At 47.5% G+C, this 21,398-nt stretch overlaps 1 protein-coding gene across 2 annotated transcripts in view; it reads right to left on the bottom strand.

The window, feature by feature from the left end:
- Positions 1–18,312, bottom strand: part of PRKCE (protein kinase C epsilon) — a 488,826-nt gene extending 470,514 nt beyond the window's left edge. The window contains exons 1-2 of one of the 2 annotated variants that reach the window (XM_035001641.1): positions 17,837–18,312; positions 17,090–17,634 (exon numbers count right to left, since the gene is read on the bottom strand). In XM_035001641.1, coding sequence (XP_034857532.1) covers positions 17,090–17,437 — 348 coding nt within the window. In that variant the 5' untranslated portion in view covers positions 17,438–17,634; positions 17,837–18,312. Of the gene's footprint in view, positions 1–17,089 lie in introns of both variants that reach the window. The other variant, XM_035001640.1, reaches the window with a different exon arrangement.
- Positions 18,313–21,398: the final 3,086 nt, after the last annotated feature.

Below are 21,398 nucleotides of genomic sequence, written 5' to 3' on the forward strand. Positions count from 1 at the left end.
TACTGTGTGTGGGCGTCACTCTACTTCCACCAATAGGTTAGGACAGAATCCACTTCCCTTTCTAAAACTAATGTGATCAGTCTCTTCAAGTGGGCATTTCTCCTTTTTATAGTCCTGAATGTAGGCAGGAGATCTCTCCTTTGGAGACCCTATTCTTCCTAGCACAGCCCCTGGCACACAGCAGGGCTGGAAGCACGGGGACAGGAGAGCGCTAAGAAGCCTGCGTCTAATGAGGGCACACACGTGGGAACCCAGTGGAGGGCGCTCCGGCTGGGCTCTGAAGCTTCTCTGAACACGGGGAAGGGCTTTCAGACACACGCCTGATGGGTCTCATTTACTCTCCGGGGACTCAGGACGCTTTCTCAGTCTACAAAACTGCTGTACATCCCACCCACAAGGGGACAACCACATGACTCCATTTTCCTGCTTGTTTCTGAATCACTGTCTTATCTGTCTTCCTCCCTTTTCCCCTTAAAATAGCTGGCTTCACAGTTGTCTGTGCACAGTCATATGATAAGCAGTGATAAAGAAAAAAAATTTAAAGAGCCAAGAAGGAGTAAGGAAGCAAAGTGAAAGAGACATGTTCTCCTGCACCTGGGGGTGGGCTCCTAAGACTCCAGTTTCCTAGAAACAAAGCCCAGAGATCAACTTTAAATCTTTAGCCCTGACCTTGTGAAAGAGCTAGGCACACTGGCTGAGAAACCCAAATGCCGTTCAGTGTTATCAGGTACTTGGGGAGATAAGACCTGAGTTCTATTCTAGTCCCTACCAGGAGACACCGCTATCCCCAGTTTTCTCATCTGCAAACTTTGGATGAAAATGCCATGCCTCTCCCCAAATCTGAAAGTGATTCATCATTGCTACTTACATGTCTGTCACATGTTTCATTTTGCAGAGGGATATTAAATGAGTCTCGCAACCCAATGAGGTAGGCAGAGCCAATATAACTATTTGCATTTTATAGTTGCGGGAACTGAAGTTCAGAGAGGTTAAATTTCTTCCCCGAGGTCACACAGCTCATTAGGGTGGAGCTGAATTAATCAAGAATAAACAAGCACACTGTCAATGTAGCCCTTTGTGAATGTATACTGGCCTATAAAGGCTTGAAGGCAGGCAGCAAAGACAAACTTAGCAAAACATAGTGATTCCCTATGTAACTCGTTACGATCAGAACTACCATCTTTCCAAGTCATGCCCCTCAGATGGAAAGCAACCCTCAACCCCAAGCGACCCCGCAACACACAGAATCAGATCAAATGGACTCTGACAACATTAAGTCCCAAACCAGATAATCTACAACTTATTTTTTACAATAGAATTCTAATAATAATAATAATAACAGCTAATATTTTATGTGTGCTTATCATGTGATAAACACTTTTCTAAGCATTCCAAATGACACAATTACAGAGAGATTACCGATCTTGTTTTACAGATGATGACATGAAGGCTCAGAGAGGTTACACAACTTGTCAAAAGGACCAACAGCTGGTTCAGTGGCGCCACCAGGATTAGAACCCATCCCTCTAGTGCAAAGCCTTCACATCTAACCGTGATGCCACCTGCTTCAATATGCAGTAGCTGGTGCTGCAGCTTTTTCGCCTTTTCCTAAAAGTCAAGTATATATACATGCACTTGACCTTTTAATGACATGGGTTTCAACTGTGCAGGTGCACTTACAGGCAGAATTTTTTGGATAAATACAGTACTATAAATGTATTTTCTCTTCCCCATGATTTTCTTCATAACATTTTTTTCCTCTTTCTTTATTGTAAGAATACAGTATACAATATATACATAACATACAAGGTATGTGTTAATCTACATTTATGTTATTGGTAAAGCTTCCAGTCAACAACAGGCTACTAGGAGTTCAGTTTTGGGGAGTCAAAAGTTATACTCAGATTTTCAACGGGACAGGGGTCAGCGCCCCCAACCCCTTTCATTGCCCACGGGTCAACTGTAATAATGGGGCAACTGTGTGTGCGAATGAGGGGGTAGATGGGAACTCTGTACTTTCTGCTCAATTTTTTATAAACCCAAAACTACTCTAAAAAAGCAAGTTTTATTGATTTTTTTTAAATAATGCTGAAATAAAGTTTAAAGATAAAAGACCACCCCATATGTCAGCACCCTCCCTTGCCTTTTCCTTTTTAAAAATAACATACAGGGCGCCTGGGTGGCTCGGTTGGTTGGGCGACTGCCTTCGGCTCGGGTCATGGTCTCGGGGTCCTGGGATCAAGCCCCGCATTGGGCTCCCTGCTCGGCTGGAAGCCTGCTTCTCCCTCTCCCACTCCCCCTGCTTGTGTTCCCTCTCTCGCTGTCTCTCTCTCTGTCAAATGGATAAATAAATTTAAAAAAATCTTAAAAAAAAAAATAACATACAGATGTGTGTGTGTGATTTTTTTTGAGAGAAAGAGCGGGGGTAGGGGCAGAGGGAGAGAGAGAAACCCAAGCAGGCTCCACACTCAGCACAGAGCCCAACACGGGGCTCGATCTCATGACCCTGAGATCATGACCTGAGCCGAAATCAAGAGTCAGACCCTTAATTGACTGAGCCACCCAGGCGCCCCTGTGTGTGATTTTTTAAATAACACATTCTTCTCTGTCATGGAAGGAAGAACACTCCAGAGCAAATATCTACAGAACACCTACTATTTAGGTAGATACTATTATAATTTCATGTTAGAATGTATTTAAGCAATCAAGCATCTATTCTGTGCGAGGCACTATGCCAAGTGTTAGCATAAACTGGCATGAGTTCTTCCTCTCTGGGACCTTTTCTGCCTCTGTAAGAGAACAGGCAGAGAGTATCCGACCATCAACACAAGACATCAATAATTTTTTTTTTTAAAGATTTTATTTATTTATTTGACAGAGAGAGACACAGCTTGAGAAAGGGAACACAAGCAGGAGGAGTAGGAGAGGGAGAAGCAGGCTTCCCGCGGAGCAGGAAGCCCGATGCGGGGCTCGATTCCAGGACTCTGGGATCATGACCTGAGCTGAAGGCAGACGCTTAACGACTGAGCCACCCAGGCGCCCCGAGACATCAATAATTTTAAATGGAGGGCACAAATAGTAAATGTTACTAGGATTCCAAGGGCCAAAAGAGCTGTAGGCTAGAGAGTTCTAGGAAAGAGGCCCAAGAAGGAGGGGGATTTGGAGAAGTGGTTAGTATTCCTAGTATTTCAGGAATATGGACATGTGGGGATCGGAGCACCCAGAAAAACTGGACACGGACGAGAGAAGCAAGCTCCCATGGAGGAGGTTCCCAGCGTGGAGGATGCAGGATCCCCTTGGCAGAAAAATGGAGGAGGGGGAAGGATGCGCGCCATGCAGGGCCCGAAATGTCTGGTGGGGTGATGAGGCTAGACTCCATCCTATAAGTAAGTCAGCACCCCAAAAGGGTAGTTAGGGCCACTGCACAACTCTTACATAAATCCCCTGGATTCCAGAGAACCAGGCTAATAAACATATGAAAATGAACCCTAAAGCTATCATCATGAATTAGTACTCAGGCATCTGACACTTCAGTTAGCTATTCTTTTCTAAAATGAAAAAAAAAAAAATACTTTTAAAACAGCTAGGTGGTCATGGCTGGGGACTTGCACTTCCTGTGAACTGAGCTCTCCAATTCAATGTGGGAAAAGAAGAAGCTGTGGGGTCCTGACATACATAACAGGCCAGTGGGGTGGACTGGACTTCAAGTGTTAAGGCAGGAGGCCACCTCCACGAGTTTAGGGGTTCTTGAAAGGGGTTGTTCATCAGAAAAACATGTTCCCTACTTCTGGCAAGTGCTGGAATTACTTTTACAAGGGGCTAAGGCTTCCATTTTAAAGTGACTGCAAATGTCCCTCCTCTACCTTTAGCAGGACAAAGAAATGACAAACATATCCTTTCCTGGGCATGCTTTGTTACTTGGGTAGGGGGGACACAGAGACCCAGCTTTAGCAAATGAAAAGGCAGGATGCCCAGTTAAATCTGAATTCCAGACAATGAATACTTTGTTAGTGGAAGTATGTAAGTATAAGTTTAAGTATGTCCCATGCAGTATTTAGGATGTACCTATAGCAGAAAAGTATTTGTTGTTTATCTGAAGTTCAAATTTAACTGGGCTTCCCATACTTCATCTGGCAACTCTGGGCACCTAACAGAAATAGGACAGAGTCCTGGGAGAGCAAAGGATACAGACAAAGGAGTTTGGGTGCCCAGAACAAACTTTTTCACCTACCTCAACAGATGCTCAGGACACAGAGTTAATGCTTACAAGCCCAAGAACCTTCACCTACATGGACCTCCTTCATTCCTGCCAGCAACCCTACAACCCAAGGAGGGTGGACTATTCCTAACCCTTTCATAAACAAAGAAACAAAAGTTTGAGGAAGTTAAGTGAACGCTCACAAAGTCACAACGCTACAAAATAGAAAAACCAGACCCCCTGCTCTTGGGTGAATTCTGAAGAAAGTTTTGAAGGAAGAAAAGGACTCAGATGGTTGGAGAGGAGAACAGGCAGGTTCTGAGAACGGATCCCTCAGGAAGGTCAGAGGAGCTCTCTGCTACTTTTGGTTCTGTGACTTCAATGTCAAGTATCTAAAATGAAACCCGAGTTTAAAAAACAAGGGTCCTAATAGAAAATTAACAAAGGAATGTATGATTCCTTATAAGCATACAGTAATCTTTTTAAAACGCTGGCTATCCTTCAACTCATGTTACTCCTAAGCAATTCTGATGTCCTGGTCAAAATCAAAGTCCTGCCCTCTCAGTGGAGAACCTTTGTGCCTACCAACAGTCAGGCCAGAACAGAGCAATCGGCGTACATCCCATTAGAGGCTGGGCTTACAGAAGAGACACACGGTAGGAAAATGAAATCAGATCCTTTGGCCCAGAGAAATGGGATGTACACTGGACCACAGCAAAATGGACAGTAAAATAAATCTTCAAACCTCAGTTATCCCATTAGGCCCACAAGCAAAGGCAGCTGATGTTCAGGTTAAAATGCAACACTGAATCTGCTTTTTAAAAATTCCAGAGGGAGTAGTATATCAGGTAGGCCCATCCATCCGGAGCAAAGCCAGCCCCAGGGCAGGTAATCCATGTTCCCTGTGCCTCCCACCCCAGGGGCCGCCTAAGAAGGGCCGAGTGTGAGGTTCTAGTTCTGCATATCTGGAATCTGGCAAACCCAGAATTCCCGTTGCTAGCTATTTCAGAAAGGGAGGGAAGTAGGGAGTGGAAAAGGTTTTGCTTGAAACTCCTCAGTTGGCATTACTGAATGAAATCTTCCGACAAAAGCTCAATTTCACCTATATCAAATAAAAAATATTAAATGCAAATAATTATCAATAATAAATTACCTTTTATTGAGAAGTTGCTAGAAGCTGGGCACTTTATCATGTTTCATCGGTCATTATAATAACTCTACAAGATAGCTATTATTCCCATTTTACAGATGAGGGGACGGCTACAGGTGAGTTAAAGAATTTCCCCAATATCATGTAGCCACAACTGATAAAACTAGAATCCAACCCAGGACTGACTCCAAAGCCCACACTACTTTTAGACAAGCCACCACTCAGCGACCTGAAGGATGCTACAAAGCTATCCCTATCAGGCCTATCAAGAAATAAACGAAGAAAATTAGCTGGAAATACAGCATGGGAGATTTGGGTTAGCCCTTAGGATAGATTCCCTTGATAACCAAGAGTTCAATAAATCATAGTGATTCTGTTCAACATCTTGCCCCAAGCAAAATTCCTAGAATATAAAAAGTGTTTATTTATTTTTTTTTAAAGATTTTATTTATTTATTTGAGAGAGAGAATGAGAGAGAGAGAGAGTATGAGAGGGGGGAGGGTCAGAGGGAGAAGCAGACTCCCTGCTGAGCAGGGAGCCCGATGCGGGACTCGATCCCGGGACTCCAGGACCATGACCTGAGCCGAAGGCAGTCGCTTAACCAACTGAGCCACCCAGGCGCCCCAATAAATCATAGTGATTCTGTTCAACACCTTGCCCCAAGCAAAATTCCTAGAACATAAAAAGTGTTTATTATATATTTGCTAAATGGCTGGCTAACTAGATGGATGGATAGATTAATGACTGAATATCCATTCTATCCACTATTCTCTTTCTTTGGATAGCTTATTGTTTTAGTGTGTGTGTGTGTGTGTGTATTTTAATGAAGCGATTACTTTTGGATTGCATTCCTGCTTTAATCTCACTGGTTTCCTGACTGCCCTCATCACCCAAAATGCTTGCCTGACATTTTTTACGCTCTTCTTCCAACTTAGAGGGGCTCCCTTCCCTGTCTATTCAGATTCCATATTCTACCAGTCCTGGCTCAAAATCTTATGAAGACTTTGCCAACTAGTAGAATCCACATTAATCTTCCTCTCCAGTGAATTCTCGCAGTTCTTCAACTTCACTGTTTCATAAAAGGGTGTTAATCTCAAATCCCCAAATGGCCCACTTGAGGAAAGTCCATTCCTTTTTTTTCCTCATTATAATGTTTTTCAATATATGTCCACAAAACACTAGTTCTATGGTTCTAATAATTTTTCACAAATAAGAGCATTCTATGATGAATCAGTTTGGAAAATCTGTGGTTACACACACAGAGGTGTACCAGTCCCTTTGCTACCGGCCATCTTGGGAGTCTTTAATATACTAATGTGCATTTGACTCTGAAACATTCCCGACATCTTTGATCACAGAAACCTGAGAATATCAGAAGTCTCCTACTCTTTGAAAGATACTCTGGCAAATACTGGTCGATTACATGTTCCATCCTTGGTGGCTGACTGATGATTCTCTTAGCTGCCCAAAATGGTTTAGATAATCATCCATCTAAAATGTCGGGAGATGGATTCATAAGCCCTGCATTCCAGAAATTCTGCTTGTTTGTTTGTTTTTAGAATATCCTTCGAATGGCTCAATGATACAGAAGGCTCCAGTTAAAAAATAAATGTAGGGGTGCCTGCGTGGCTCAGTTAAGTGTCTGGCTCTTGATTTCGGCTCAGGTCATGAGCTCACGGTTGTGAAATCAAGCCCCATTTGAGATTGACACTGGGAATTCACTGGAGAATTCACCCCGTGTCCACACCCAGTGTGGCTGCTTAAGATTCTCTCTCTCCCTTTCCCTCTGCTTCTCCCCCATCTAAAAAAATAAATATATTTTTGTGGGCCTTGAACACTAGGTAAAGAAGCACGCTATCAAAAATGGCTTTGTGATTTTGATAACAGTAATAAAGAAAGATAAGGAGGGAAAAAAGCAGAAGCTGACAGTTTTTCAGAGATACAAGACTCAGCTTCATGGAAAACAATAAAGATAAAACATCATCAAGTGCTAGGTCGAGCAAAGTCAAGGCCCAAAATGCAGACAGCCAAGTCAGTCAGAATCATTGTTAACAGAGGCCTTATATAAGGGTATCTAAATCTATGCTACCTCCTGCTTTCACAGATGTGGAACCTAAGGTCCAACACCACTGATTAATAGGAGGTACCTGACTCCCTAATCAGTAGGGGGAAAAGAAAAGGATTAGCCAATCCAACTCTAAAGAGGTGTCCCCAGGCTCAGAAAGCCTTGTGATGAGCTTTCCTTCTTAATTTTATACACCAGAATATTTATGTTATATATTGATTACATTGTCTCCTACCAGACTATCTGCTCCATGAGAACAGCTCCTGGCATGGCACCTGGCATATAAGGTATTCAATAAATGTTTGCTAAATGGATGAAAGGATGGCTGGAGCAATGAATGAACAAACCATTTTGTCCACTAGTTAGGATCTCCTGTGGATTCCGCCATCTTTCTTTTCAGCACTGTACTGGGTGGTGAACTTTTTTTTTTTTAAGATTTTATTTATTTATTTGTCAGAGAGAGAGAGAACACAAACAGGGGGAGCAGCAGGTTCCCTGCTGAGCAAGGAACCCGATGCAGGGCTCGATCCCAGGACCCTGGGATCATGACCTGAGCCGAAGGCAGACCCTTAACCAACTGAGCCACCCAGGCGACCTGGGATGGTGTACTTCTAGAGTGCAGACTAACTTAGAGCAGAATCTAAGTTAGTCTGATTAAAGAGTGTTGCCTATATGACCTTCTACAATACAGACCCCAAAGGCAGCCTTTAATGCAACCAACAGATGAGTGAGTCGCTACATGTACTTCCTGAGTGGCTCATACTCTGCTTGGTGAGTAACTGGGAGGAAGATACTTCTACTCACGAGACGCTTTCATCTGGCTGGGGCAACGTTATAACTGGCATCAGGAGATACTATAGTCTGAAAACAAACAAATCTACTCAAGAAGGACATAGGCAAAATCAAAGTCTATGGTTTTCCTCAATAATTAATTACAGGTTCACCTGCCATGATTTTCCTAAACCCTTCTTGAACCTGATTATATTCTGAATCTGATCTACCTCTTGGGGTCATTAGCTCAATGAGTTTACTCCTTGCTGGCAAATAAAGGTGACTTTTTCACTAGCTTAAAAAATTACCTCTCTGAGACTTCAAGGTGAAGCAGAGGGGACGGGGAGGGCATGGGGCAGGGGAGGTTCTCATTTCTGTGCTTGGATTCGGTAAGAGACTGTGCTTCTCCCCTTCCTCCCAGGCATGATATTATGGGGCTCAATCATAGTCCCTCTGGAGTTTCCATTCTGTTTAGTGGCGGGCAAGCTGACGTGACAACAGTGTGTTCCTGTCCCATCTACAATCCCAGCAAGTACAGGCGTTTGGCCACTTCCCGTGCTTTCTGCCAGAAAACTGGATTTCAAACAGGTGTGATCCTGCTGATTAGCATTATAATAGATTGTAATTACTTAACCAGCGCATATATACCCGGGGGAACTTGGAGAGAAATACAGTGTTTTGCCAAGTGTAGCTTGTATTTATGTAAAATACTGCAGGCCTGCTCTGGAGTTCTTTTAGTCTAAATGAAAGCCCTCGAAGCTTTGTCTGCATATGCTTCGACGAGCTCCAGCCCTGGAGTCCAGGCACTGGAATTTAAAATTTCATTTCTCTTTGCTGCCAATTACTAAGGGTTTTGTATCTTAGGCCCTCATGAGAATTTGAACTTGATTTTAAACTCTGCAAAGGGAGGACAAGCGGGCCTTTTTTCTTCTCCCCTTCCCACAGCACCTTGCACAGGCCCTGGGCACCCAGAACGTTTACAATTCCTACTCTTGGAGACCCTAGACATGACGGAGCTGCTTCAGCTTAGTGCAAACGGCCACATGGAAATAATAGGCATTCTCTCATAAGAACATTTTCAAGGAATCCTACAGATTTTTATAAAATATCCTTTTCTTTTGCCTTTTCCTCAATTCTTTCAACTGTACAGAAAGGCTGTTTAGGGAATTCCTTCAACTGCTTAGCATACTGGTCTTCCCAGCTAGATTTCATACTCCTTGTTGGAGGCAGGAATGATAACCCCACACAACTTTGGTCTTACCACAGTACGTGCTAGGGTAATACACACTTGTTTACTTAAATTCATTCACTCATTCAACAAGGGACCAGGAACTGTCTGGGGTCCCAAGAGCAGAACAGTGAACAAAAACCTGTGCATTTATAGAAACTCTGTTCTGGTGCTAGAGACAGATAATAAAGATAAATAAGAAAAATATATAAGAGAGATAAGAGCTAAAGAGTATAACTAAAGAAGGAGAGTATATAAAGCATCAAGATGAAGGGTGAAATTTTATTTTATTTTATTTTTAAAGATTTATTTATTTGACAGAGAGAGCACAAGCAAGGGGAGCGGCAGAGGGAGAGAGACAGAAGCAGGCTCTCCACCCAGCAGGGAGCCTGATGCGGGGCTAGATCCTAGGACCCTGGGATCATGACCTGTGACAAAGGCAGACGCTTAACCAACTGAGCCACCCAGGTCCCCCAAGGGTAAAATTTTAAACTTGAACCATGAGGGTATCTAGGAAAGGAACATTCCAGAAAGATGGAATGGCCAGTGCAAAGACTGAGGTAGGAACATGGTGAATATGTTGAAGGGTGGCAGGTGGGTCAATATGGCTGGGAAAGGAGTGAAGGGAAAGAGTAACAGGTGATGTAGGGTCAGAGAGGTCATTAACAGGAGCCTGACCATGTTGGCCTTGTAGAGTATAAAGACATGGGTTTCTACCAAGAGATCTGTGAGCTGAGTGACATACGCTGATGAAGTTGGGGCAATGGGGAACCAGTTAGGAGGCTGTTAAAATAATCCAGGTATGAGATGATAAGACCAGAGTGGTCTTGGACCAGAGTGATGTCAGCAGAAATATACAAAGATGATCAGATCTGGGATATATTTTGAAGACAAAAGATGCTACTGTTGGCCTGGATATGGGGGTGTGAGAATGACAGTCATCAAGAATGGCTTCTCACGATTTCTGGCCTGGGCAACTGGAAGGATGCAGTTGCCATTTCTTGAGATGGGGAAGACTATGGGAGGCTTAGATTATGGGGGAGGCGCCTGGGTGGCTCAGATGGTTAAACGTCTGCCTTTGGCTCAGGTCATGATGCCAGGGTCCTGGGATCTAGCCCTGCACCGGACTCCTGGCTCAGCAGGGAGCCTGCTTCTGCCTCTCCCCCTGCTCATGCTCTCTCTCTCTGTGTATTTCTCTGTCTCAAACAAATAAATAAAATCTTAAAGAAAAAAAAAAGATTGGAGAGGAGGAACATAGGATATACAGTTTTTGACATAACAGAGTTTGAGATGCCCTGGCACAATCAAATGACGATGACCAGAGGCAGTCACATATATGAGTTCTGAAGCTATAGCTAAATGGGCTGGAATTAGGAATTTGGAGAAAACAGCATTTGAGAATGCATTGAGATCCATGAAACTAGATGAAACTGGTACAGTAAACCCAAAACAGCAGCTCCCAAATATCCCTATTTTCAATTGGTCATACACTTCAACAAATAATCAACCTTCGGCTACAGTGGCCACACAATTCCTAGACTTTTCAAAACAATCTCATTTCAAGAGATTCTAATACTTTCAAAAAGGCAATTGTTAAGTGTAACTAAATTAACTTTATTTTTAGACTATTCATATAAATACATTCACAAATCAAAGAGAAAAATATCACTGGACCATATGTTCTGATTTAAGATTCTCAAACCATGAATACACACATATAACTCTTCAAATATTAATAAAATTGTTAGAGTGTACAGTAGCCTGGCCCTTTGCTAAGAACTCTACATAGACTCCCTTATTTCTCACAACAACCGAAAGAGGTTGTCGAACTATTCTAAGAACTATTATATTCCCATTTTACAGATGAAGAAACAGGCTTAAAGAGCCTAGGTCACCTGCCTCGAGAGTGGTAGACGCATCCTGTAGTTAGAACCCACAGACTGAGAGAAAGGGATCCACTGAAGAGGTAGGGAACTGAGGATCTCAAATAATCACTAAATCTGCTGGTCAAAGACACAGAGAAGGGGAAACAGAACAGACAAGGTCTGACTGCCCAGGAAACCCAAGGCCCTTTAACTGCAGAGCCCCAAAGCCAAGTAGCTTTCCCTGATAGCACTGGGGCAAGAACTAAGCCTCAGAGTAGTTGTTAAATAACCAATCATGTACCAAGGGGAGCCATATTTAATTAGATGGTAAGTATTACAAGAGTCTGTAGGGAGTGGAGTATGGAGAGATCCTGGAACCTCAGCAGCTGGTGGACAAATTCAAGGGATAGGTGCACACAAAGGGAGATTTGGCCATTCCCAGTCCTTCCACATCCCTTTCTAGACCCTTCCCACCTCACTCCATTTAGATGATGATAAAAGTTTTCAGGGATCTTCTAAGATTTCCCTACAGAAGTCCTGAAGGTAGAGATATGCCTTCAGGCAGTGCATATCAAGGTGTACTCTACCCACCCTCAGTGTGAGACTCAGCAGGGGCCTGTTTAACCACAGCACACGTCCTCAGGCTCCACCCAGAGCACCAGCATCCGAAACAACAGCCTTAGCCTTGGTGTTAGAACAATCCCCCCAAGGGATTCTGGGGCCAACAAAGCATAACAGTCCCTGAGTCTTACCTCTTCAAAAACAGTGTAGGCCTATCTCACAGGGTCAGCCGGGTGGGATAATTTTGGGAAACCCTATCAATGAGCTATTTGGGAAATAGAAAACAGAAATACTAGCATCCCATTCCTTGCCGAATGAGACTACCCAGCGGAAAAGAAACATTTTGAGGATGATGAAAAACTTGACTTCTTTAGGTCCTGTATGATAATCAAGTCAATAAAGAACCTTCTCCAAGGCCAGGCCCATGGCAGGTTTAGGGGACATAATAATAACTGTAGGAGCTAAACATTCACTGAGCTCTCGCTGAGGGCAGGGCTTGGTCCATGCACTTTCCATGTAGTAACTCCTTTCATCCCCTCAACAACCCCTTTTGTTAGAGGTAGAGACATTTACTATCACCCATGTCTTACAGAGGAAGAAACAGGAAACAGGAACACAGGTTAAATAGCTCTCTAAAGGTCACAAATGTGGTTGGTGGTGGAGGCGGGATTCAAACCCAAGGAGCCTGGCTTCAGAGCTTAAGCGCTGGGCTGAACCACCTCTCAGAAAATGACATTTTTGTCCTTACCACTGCATTATGAGTGCGGCACGGGAGTAACACAAATGGAGATGTCTTCAGAGGCAGGGGTCGCGGAACCGGGGAGCGCGGAGCTCAGCACCCACACTAGTGAGGTGACCACACAGCAAACTCCATGCTGTGCACAGGAACAGCTAGCTGTCATGAGCTGGCTCCATGTACCCTCTCTGCCATCTATCACGCTCCCACCAACCGTCCGAAAGGCAAAGCAGCTCCATCCAGCCTTCACGGGGCCTCCACTCCTAATGAACCCCAATACCTCTCCTTTACACAACGAGGCTCATAAATCTTGCTGAAGGAATCACAAAGGTCTACTATAAAATCTCAGGACATTTCTGTGTACAAAGTCTTCATACAATAATTATCGGGAGCCCTCCCCTGCCCACAATTTCCATTCTACTCCAGTGTTTCCGAAGCATAGTCCAATTCTCTCGAGAAGCGCTTGGTACGCATAAGGATTCCTAGCGCTTGTCCTAAACTCCAGAATGAAAAGCTCTGAAGGTGGTGGGCAGATCTATATTTCTTTTTTTTTTTTTTAAGATTTTATTTATTTATTTGAGACAGAGAGAATGAGAGAGAGAGAGAGCACATGAGAGGGGGGAGGGTCAGAGGCAGAAGCAGTTTCCTTGCTGAGCAGGGAGCCCGATGCGGGACTCGATCCCGGGACTCCAGGATCATGACCTGAGCCGAAGGCAGTCGCTTAACCAACTGAGCCACCCAGGTGCCCCAGATCTATATTTCTAACACTCCCCCCCCACCCCAGTGATTCTTCTGCACACTCAAGTCAGAGCAGCAGGAATATCTCATTCCTGCGGCTGCAATAGTGTTTAATGGGAATCTGCTTTCAGTGTAAGTGAGATCCTCTCGTCTCTCTGTAATGAGCTTTCTCTAAAACAACCCCCTTTGTCATCACAACTGATACATCTCTCATTATCTGGAGAATAATTATCTCAGCCTGGCTTTTAAACATTCTAGAATCCACCTCAGTTTTCTCCTACTTTCTCCTACTCCAGGGTTTCCAAAGTGTGGCCCCCATATCACTAATGGTTTTAAGAGGCACCTGGGATGAACATCCTTCCTTTTTATTTTAGAGGCCGCGAGTTTATTCTAATGTGAACGAAATAAAACTGTAACTACAACATCCCAACCGGTGATTTCAAGCATACCGGGGCTTACGTGGGAAATAAGAGAATCAATGTTTAAAAATTTTAAGTCAAGGGCGCCTGGGTGGCTCAGTTGGTTAAGCGACTGCCTTCGGCTCAGGTCATGATTCCAGGTCCTGGGATTGAGCCCCGCATCGGGCTCCCTGCTCAGCGTGAAGCCTGCTTCTCCCTCTCCCACTCCCCCCGCTTGTGTTCCTGCTCTCGCTGTCTCTGTCTCTGTCAAATAAATAAATAAAATCTTAAAAAAAAAAAATTTTTTTTTAAGTCAATAATAGCACAGGTGGTACTCAGACAAAAGTCTTAAATTTGGGCAATTTTATCCTGCCTGGTCCTTGCTGACAGGCACCCTCCCTTTCGGCCATGCTTCTCTGATTCCCCACTCCTAACCACAGGCCTTCTCGGCCTTTCTTCCCACAGTGTCTGTGCCCGTGGAATGCTGTCTCCTTTTGTAAATACCTCTTTAAATGTTACCCCCCACCTCACGCCCAATCCATGCCTCCTTCCAGGAACCCTCCAGATTCTTCCAGCTCTCCCCCCACACTTCTTTTTTGAACTCCTAGAACATATGCCTAGTCCCGCTCATTTAGAACCTAATTGCTACTTAAGTATCTACTCGTATCTATCACTTCCCTAGTGACATGGAAGCCCCCTGGGCTGTCACCCCCAGTCTCCTTTACCCCTGGGTTACCTAGAGTGCTAAACTTCCCTGGCTGGGCCTGAGCACAAAACAGGAACTGGGTGAGTACATGTGAATTCATGGTGCAGTTGAATGAACCTGTCCGCATCAATGAGAGAAGCAGCTGTTCCATGCCCTCCACTTCGCCTTACTTCAGGCCAGATTTCTTGGCCACACCCGAGAAAGGGTGTATCTCTTCATCACTTCCAGGTAAAGAACACAGCGCCCGGGAGCCTGGGAAATGCTGCCCAAAGGTGTGATTCTGTGGGTGTCCTCTCACCGACCGCAATGGGAACGGGGACTTCAGTCAGCCCAGGTGAACACGTCTGTTTCCGAGGGCCAGCCCCCTCTGCTGAAGCCTCCCCACCGCCCCCACCCACCTCCCCTTCTGGAGGAACCAGAACGCCACAGCATCCTCCAGTGAAACCAACCCCAGGTGAGCAAACAGAACCAGCTCCACTACTTAATTCATTTTGTGACTTTGGCCTTTTTGTAGCTCAAGTTTTTGTTCTGTTTTTTCAATCTGTCCAATACGTGTTGTACCTAATTCACACTTGCTATGAGACAAAGGAGAGATGATTTTGAAAGCACTTTAAATTATTGAGTACAGTGAAAACATCAGGGACACAGCACATGAATCTGCAGGGTGAGTAGCCTGGGAGGGCCGGGGGGCTCCGTTCTCCACCAGGCAAGCCGTGGGCAACTGGAAGTGTGGGCCCTACCTCCAGTACCCTGTGCGTGCCATGTGACCTTGCTTCTCTCTAAAACCTGCCTCTGCACTGGGGATCTGGTCTAGGGCCAAGTCCAACATGAAACTGAGCACCTTAGAGAATAATGACCAGGCAAGGCTGGTGCTCACGGCATGCTTCACTGCAAGTGCTCTAAAGTGGGGATGGTGCCCTGATGCACCCAGGGTTTGGGCAGGCCCCGGCAAAGCGTCACCAGACACACTCGGACACCTGTCCCTCCAACAGAGATGTGTTCTGTGGCTAAAGCAGCCTTACGGTTCATCCCACCTGCTCTCTGCCTCACTCCATCTTCCTCATCTGCATGCACAATAAAGGCCCCGTGGCCTCATGACTATACTCGTGTTTTTTCCGTCCTCTTCCTGTTCTAAAACAACAAGTTCAAAACCACAGGTTTTGAGTGTTAAGGTCTGGTCCTGAAACTAGTTATCCCTTCAGCTCACTACTCTCCTGAGTCAAAGAGCCCATGTGTGGAAAGGAAATGAGGAGTGAGTGGGAACTCTGGCGGTGGGAGGCAGGCAGAAGGAAGGGGCATCGGTGAATGAAATGGAATGGAATGGCATGGTGTTCTCTGGAATTCCATAAAGGTTCTCCTGCTCCACAAAATGTAAGCCGCAAACCTCCCAGGGTTGTACTTGGTATGGTTTGTTGGAGCTTCCCTGTAAGCCCCGTAACCATGGTTTTGGGCAGACTACATCACAGCGTGAGCATAGAGAGAAGAGGCTTTTTTCCTATTTTTGTCTAAGACTCTATCTCCTTTTTAAAAAATATGTAAGGTGACATGCCTAGGTGGTTCATATGCAGCCTCTGGCCCTAGGACAATCATGAAGTGGTCTGTTTCCAATCATTAGAAGGGGGATTCCTCTATGTTTCTCCATGAGATGTCTCTTTTTGTATCGACCAAAGAACCCTGAAAACATATGCACCCAGAGCCACACCTGCTCTTGGTGGAAACATGGAGCAAATCAGAAAACACCGAAATCCATTTCCTAATTTAACACCTTCCTTCCTAAAAGAGCTAAAAGAAGGTTGGCTCTCCCTGCCTCTTTGGCTGCCAAGGTTGAATGCATTTGGTTTACAGTACCTGGACAAGGAAGGCCTATTTCCAAGTCCCTAGTATTCTGACAGTGTAATCAATTAACTCAATGTCAGACTTAGCAATATCTCATTGCACAGCATCTTGAAAATCAACACAGGGAAATCGAGTAACTTTAAGTAGGATTCAAAGCACTGACTTCCAATTTCTCACAAGCAGAACCACTTCTTAAGATACAACACTCATTCTGGATGCACGGGCGATGCATGGGGCAAAACAAGCTTGGCTTATGTTGCTGGGACCCTGGGGGAGACATCCTCCAGGAGAACACATTTTTCTCCCTGTATGTCAGAAGATGAGCTAACCACCATGCAACAGAATAGAAACAAGCTAGCTTCCTCCTGGAGGGAAAAATAAAGCGGCTCTTCACTCCGCGGCGCAGGACAAAGCCAGGACGTGCAAGAAGCCCTCAGTCTAGGGCTCCATGTGCCTCTCCAAGGACGGAGGAACCCACCCACACACAATCACACACTGCCAGCCCACCACGCTCCTGCGGAAGGCACCGCCTTCTCTGCCAACCTTCAGCACCAGTGGCTGGGGGCTCTCCCAGCTTGCGAGCTCCCTGTCGCACACGTCGTCTGGAGGGGGCAGAGGGCCTTACTTACCCTCTTTCCAAGTCTCCTCTTCGTTGCCCCAGTGCCTACTTCTCCTCAACTACGAAATGGAGTATGCTTCCCCGAGGCAACTGAGACACATACACACACACACCCCAGATGGCAATAAGTCTCGGCGCCCCATGACCAATGCCAAGGCCGTGAGTGCTTCCCCAGGACCCCACAGCGGGGCTCCCGGACCGGGAAGCGCCCGACTCACCCAGTCCTCGAAGTGCCGGCTCCCGTTCTGCAGCAGCTCCTCAAACTGGATGGTGCAGTTGGCCACGAAGTCGTCGTAGCCGATGGGGGCATCGTGGAAGACGGCCAGCTCGATCTTGCGCCCGTTGCACACATCGGTGACGAACTCGTCGTGCCAGGCCGGGCTGTTGGTCTTCTGCTTGGTGGCCGTTTGGCCGATGCGCGAGTCGTCCACGTTGAGGGCGATGTAGGGGTCGAGAAGGAAAGTCTGCGGCCGGGGTCCCACCGCATGGCGCAGCGACCAGGCTGTGGGCTTCAAGCTCACGGCCTCGCAGATTTTGATCTTAAGAAGGCCATTGAACACTACCATGGTCGGGGCGGGGAGCGGGGGCCGGGGTCACTCCGTCCGCCCCGAGGGCAGGAATGAAGAACCGACGCCCCGGCGCTCTGAGCCACGGGGACTCCTGGGTCCCCTCTCACCCCACCCCACACTGTCCCTACACCTTGTAGCGTTGTGCCCTGGCGCGGGCGATTCTCAGCGAGGGCATGTATTTCCCCGCCGGGTTCCTAACGGAAAACAGGGAGGGGGGGAGAGCTGGGGGACGTCCGTGTTTGGAGCAAGTCTCTCCCCCCCTACCACCAGCAGCACCCCCAGAAGAGGAGACGAGCTGTCGGCTTCGCGGCAAGCCGCGGGGGCTGTGTCGCCGCCTCGCTGGCTCTCCGGGTCCGGGCTGCGGGGACGCGGGCGCCGCGCCCGGCGCTTACCTACCTTTCCGAAACATAATCCCCGGGAAATTTCGACTCCGGCAGGGGGAGGGGGATGTGGGACGGGGCGGGGCGGGGACGAGAACCGGGGGCGCAGATTTCAACCCGGATCCTCTTCGCACACCCAGCGCCTGCCGCTGACCGCGCGGGGCGGGGGATGGATCGAGGGATGTTCAGTCTATCCGGAGGGATGCATGTCGAGAGGAAATGGTCCTCCTCGGAGCCAAATTTTTAAAAAAATCCACAAGCCACACAGCCAGCCCGGCCGCCGCCTCTTGGGCGAAGCCGCGCGACGCGGCGGTCGGCGATCCGGAGGCGCCAGGAGCCCGGAATCTCACATCCGCGCGGGCTCGGGAGTCGGGGTGGCCGCCGCTCGGGCTCGGGGCGCAGGCCGGCACCGGGCGGTGCGCGGCGCGGCGGCGGCGGGGCCGGGACTGCGACTCGGCGCGGCCCCACCTCCCGGGCGCCGGCGCCCGCCCGCCGGGCTCCCCGCGTCCCCGCTCTCGGCTGCCGCTCGCTCGCCGCCCGCCCGCCCGCTCTCCCCCTCGGTCTCTTCTCCCTCCGTCGGTGTGCGAGCGAGTCTCCCTCCCTCTAATGCAGGAAATGCGCAAAAGACGTCAGTGTGTGTGTGTGTGTGTGTGTGTGTGTGTGTGCACGCGCGCGCGCGCTCCTGTGTTTGGGGAAATAGAAAGTTTTGCCTGTTGGGGGAGCAATACGGGAAAAGTGAGCCGAGGAGAGGACGACGCAGAGGGCGAGCCTGCCGGGTCGCGGCGGAGGGCGGGGGAGCCGAGCGGGGACCGGCGCGGAACCCCGGGGAGCCGCGGCGGTGCGGGCGGCGGTGCGTTTGCGGCGGGCTCGTGGACACCCCGTCTCTGGTCCCCACCGGGAGACCCGCGGACCGCGCAGCTCCCCGCGCTTCCCGGCCAAAACCCCCGCGTAGAGCCGGAGATGGGGCAGTGGCGGGGGTCGCCCTGCGGGAGGGGACTCGGGACCCTCCCCAGCCCCACCCCCACTCGGGCCGAGGCCGGCGAGAGCAGCCTGGGGAGTATTGGCCCGTCTGTCCGTCATTCTGTCCGGGGCCGCTCTGCTCCGCCGCGGTGGGGGAGGGGAGGAAGGAGGGGCGTGCGAGGCTCGGTGTGTGAGTTTTTAAACACTCATTCGCTCCTCCCTTGCTTTGGGGGCATTCTACCCCTTTGGGACTTGTCCTGGACTTCTCGGGCCGCGAGAACTTGTTGACAAGTGAAAGCTTAGTAGAAGCTCGGCTCTATTTGTCTTTGTTTAGTTTTTACAAAGTGACTTCATATTTGCTCTGGACCTCGTCTGTGCCCTTTTGGGGGACAGGCCTCTGATCAGCGCGCTGACAGCGGCCGTCCGAGCCGCGGGAAAACGGGGCGCGCCCTCTGGGGGGCGAGCGACTGTGTCCGTGCTAATTTCCTCCATAACCTTTAAACTCTCGCTGGAAGCCGCGGCGGCTGATCACGTGAGGCGAGCCCTGGGCTGCTGGGGAAGAATTTCCTCCGCGGGGAGCCGGGGACGGGGTAGGCGGCCCCGCGAGGGACGGCCCCGCGCCTGGGGACGCGAACCTGGGAGGGCGGGGCGGAGAGCGCGGAGGCTCTGGGCGCGGCCCTGGCTGCTGTAGCTGAAGGACCGGGCTGGGAAGAGGTCATCTCCCGCAACCTAAGAGCAGGACGCTGGGCACAGGGAAAAAGCAAACCGCGGCCCTCGCGCGTGTGCCGAGCCCAGTCAGGGACTTTGTAGGAATCGTGATAAACGGAGTATTTTATCTGGCGCGTTTGGTTAGTGTAGACCAAAATTTAAAACCCACCTCTCGATTACATTTTCTCAGTGGAAAAGGTTATCACTGCCTGTGGCTTAAAGGCTTAAAAAGGATTAAAGGCGAGGAAGGAGGCAGTCCCCTGGAACAACTGGATACCAAGCGCGGCACACAGGTCGCAAAAAGGATCAGAAAGTCCCGGGGTGATCCTCTCCTAAGGCCTGCAGTCGCTGCTCTCCCTGATCCTGTCATTTGTCCCAGCCCGCCCTGTTGAATGGGGCAGCTGGGTGGAGAGTGCTAAAATGCAGTCTTGGGGACAACTGAGCTCTTCCGAATGTAAAAAGTCAGGATACGTATGAAAGTGATGCCTTATTACATGGTCACTCCCACCAGCGGGAGGTGTGATTTAGAATCTGTCAGTTGGACAAAGCGCAAGTGGGACATCTCACTGCTGTTCAATTTTTATTATGTCTTTGATCATCAGAATTTTTTCCACCATTCTATTCTTATTAAACTTGTTTCCCCCTTCAGGGGGCATGTGATGGATGGCAATGGCAAATAGGGCTAGAGCTTCTGAACATTCATTTGGGCAGCAGAGCGAGTAACAGAGCTGAAAAACTTGACAGAGAGGCCAAATTTAAGGGGTACCAATGAGCGCAGTAATCAAAATGAGTAATACTTTAATGCAATATTTTTTAAAATCTAAATTAATGTAAAAATGGATGAACATATCCAAAATTTAAATAATTTTAAATGTTGCATTAAAATATTTAGGTTACCAAGTTGATAGGTACCCCTGAAATTCTGTACCTGAGATGAGTGCTCCATTTGCCTCACCCTCGCCCCAGTCCTGTTGAGGAGTCTAGAAAGGCAAGGATTTCATGAATTAAGGGATCCATAAGTGTTTCATACCTTCTCTGTACTCTTTCTCTACGTGAGATTACCATGCAAACAGAGAAGTACTCAGGATTGAAAAACATTGGCCCAAATCCCTCCTCTTCAATGTGTTACACGGGAAGTAAGTTTAGAATTAAGGGCACGCTGAACTTGAACTTTTTGCATAATACCATATTCCACCCCTACCCAGACAGAACTTCCCAGATACATATAAATAAGGTCTATTGCCATCTCAGTGGTTAAGCATTCTTAAAACCAATAACCTACAACCTTCCAATACCACTTCCTTCTGACCCGGGTACGGTTACAGGAGCGCAGCATCTGCCTCTTAGCAGGCTGTTACACCATGTGAATAATCAGGCAGCGATTCTCAGATGCAACCAACACCAGTGTAACCTCACCTTTTTTTGTGGGTTTTAACCATTTTTTAAGTTTTTATTTAAATTCCAGTTAGTTAGCATACAGTGTAATCTTAGTTTCAGGTGTACAATATAGTGATTCAACACTTCCATACAACACCCGGTGCTCATCACAAGTGTCCACCTTTTAATTACAAGTCTAAAAAGGGGTGGGGGGGGGTGGAGTGATGAAAAGATCTCACCAAACACACTGCCTGTGTTGTACTGAATGAATATTTAAATATAAAGGGAGAATGGTGGTACGTTACATTGCAAACATTCCTAAATTCCTGCTCTTATTACATCCTTATTTCTGAATAAATCTCACCTTCTTACTCTCTGACTTAGCCGAACAAAAATCTGTATTCTCCAGGATCACCATGGATACGCCAGATGTGAGCTTGTTTAGGGAAAACCCTTAAATTTACTTGAAAGGGAGGATTGGGGGTGGGGGGGGGTTGTCTAAAATAACCCTTTGCTCCAGATTCACATGAAAA

This window comes from Mirounga leonina, unplaced genomic scaffold (assembly GCF_011800145.1).
Source record: "Mirounga leonina isolate KUSES-001 unplaced genomic scaffold, KU_Mleo_1.0 Mir_125, whole genome shotgun sequence".
Taxonomy (NCBI): domain Eukaryota; kingdom Metazoa; phylum Chordata; class Mammalia; order Carnivora; family Phocidae; genus Mirounga; species Mirounga leonina.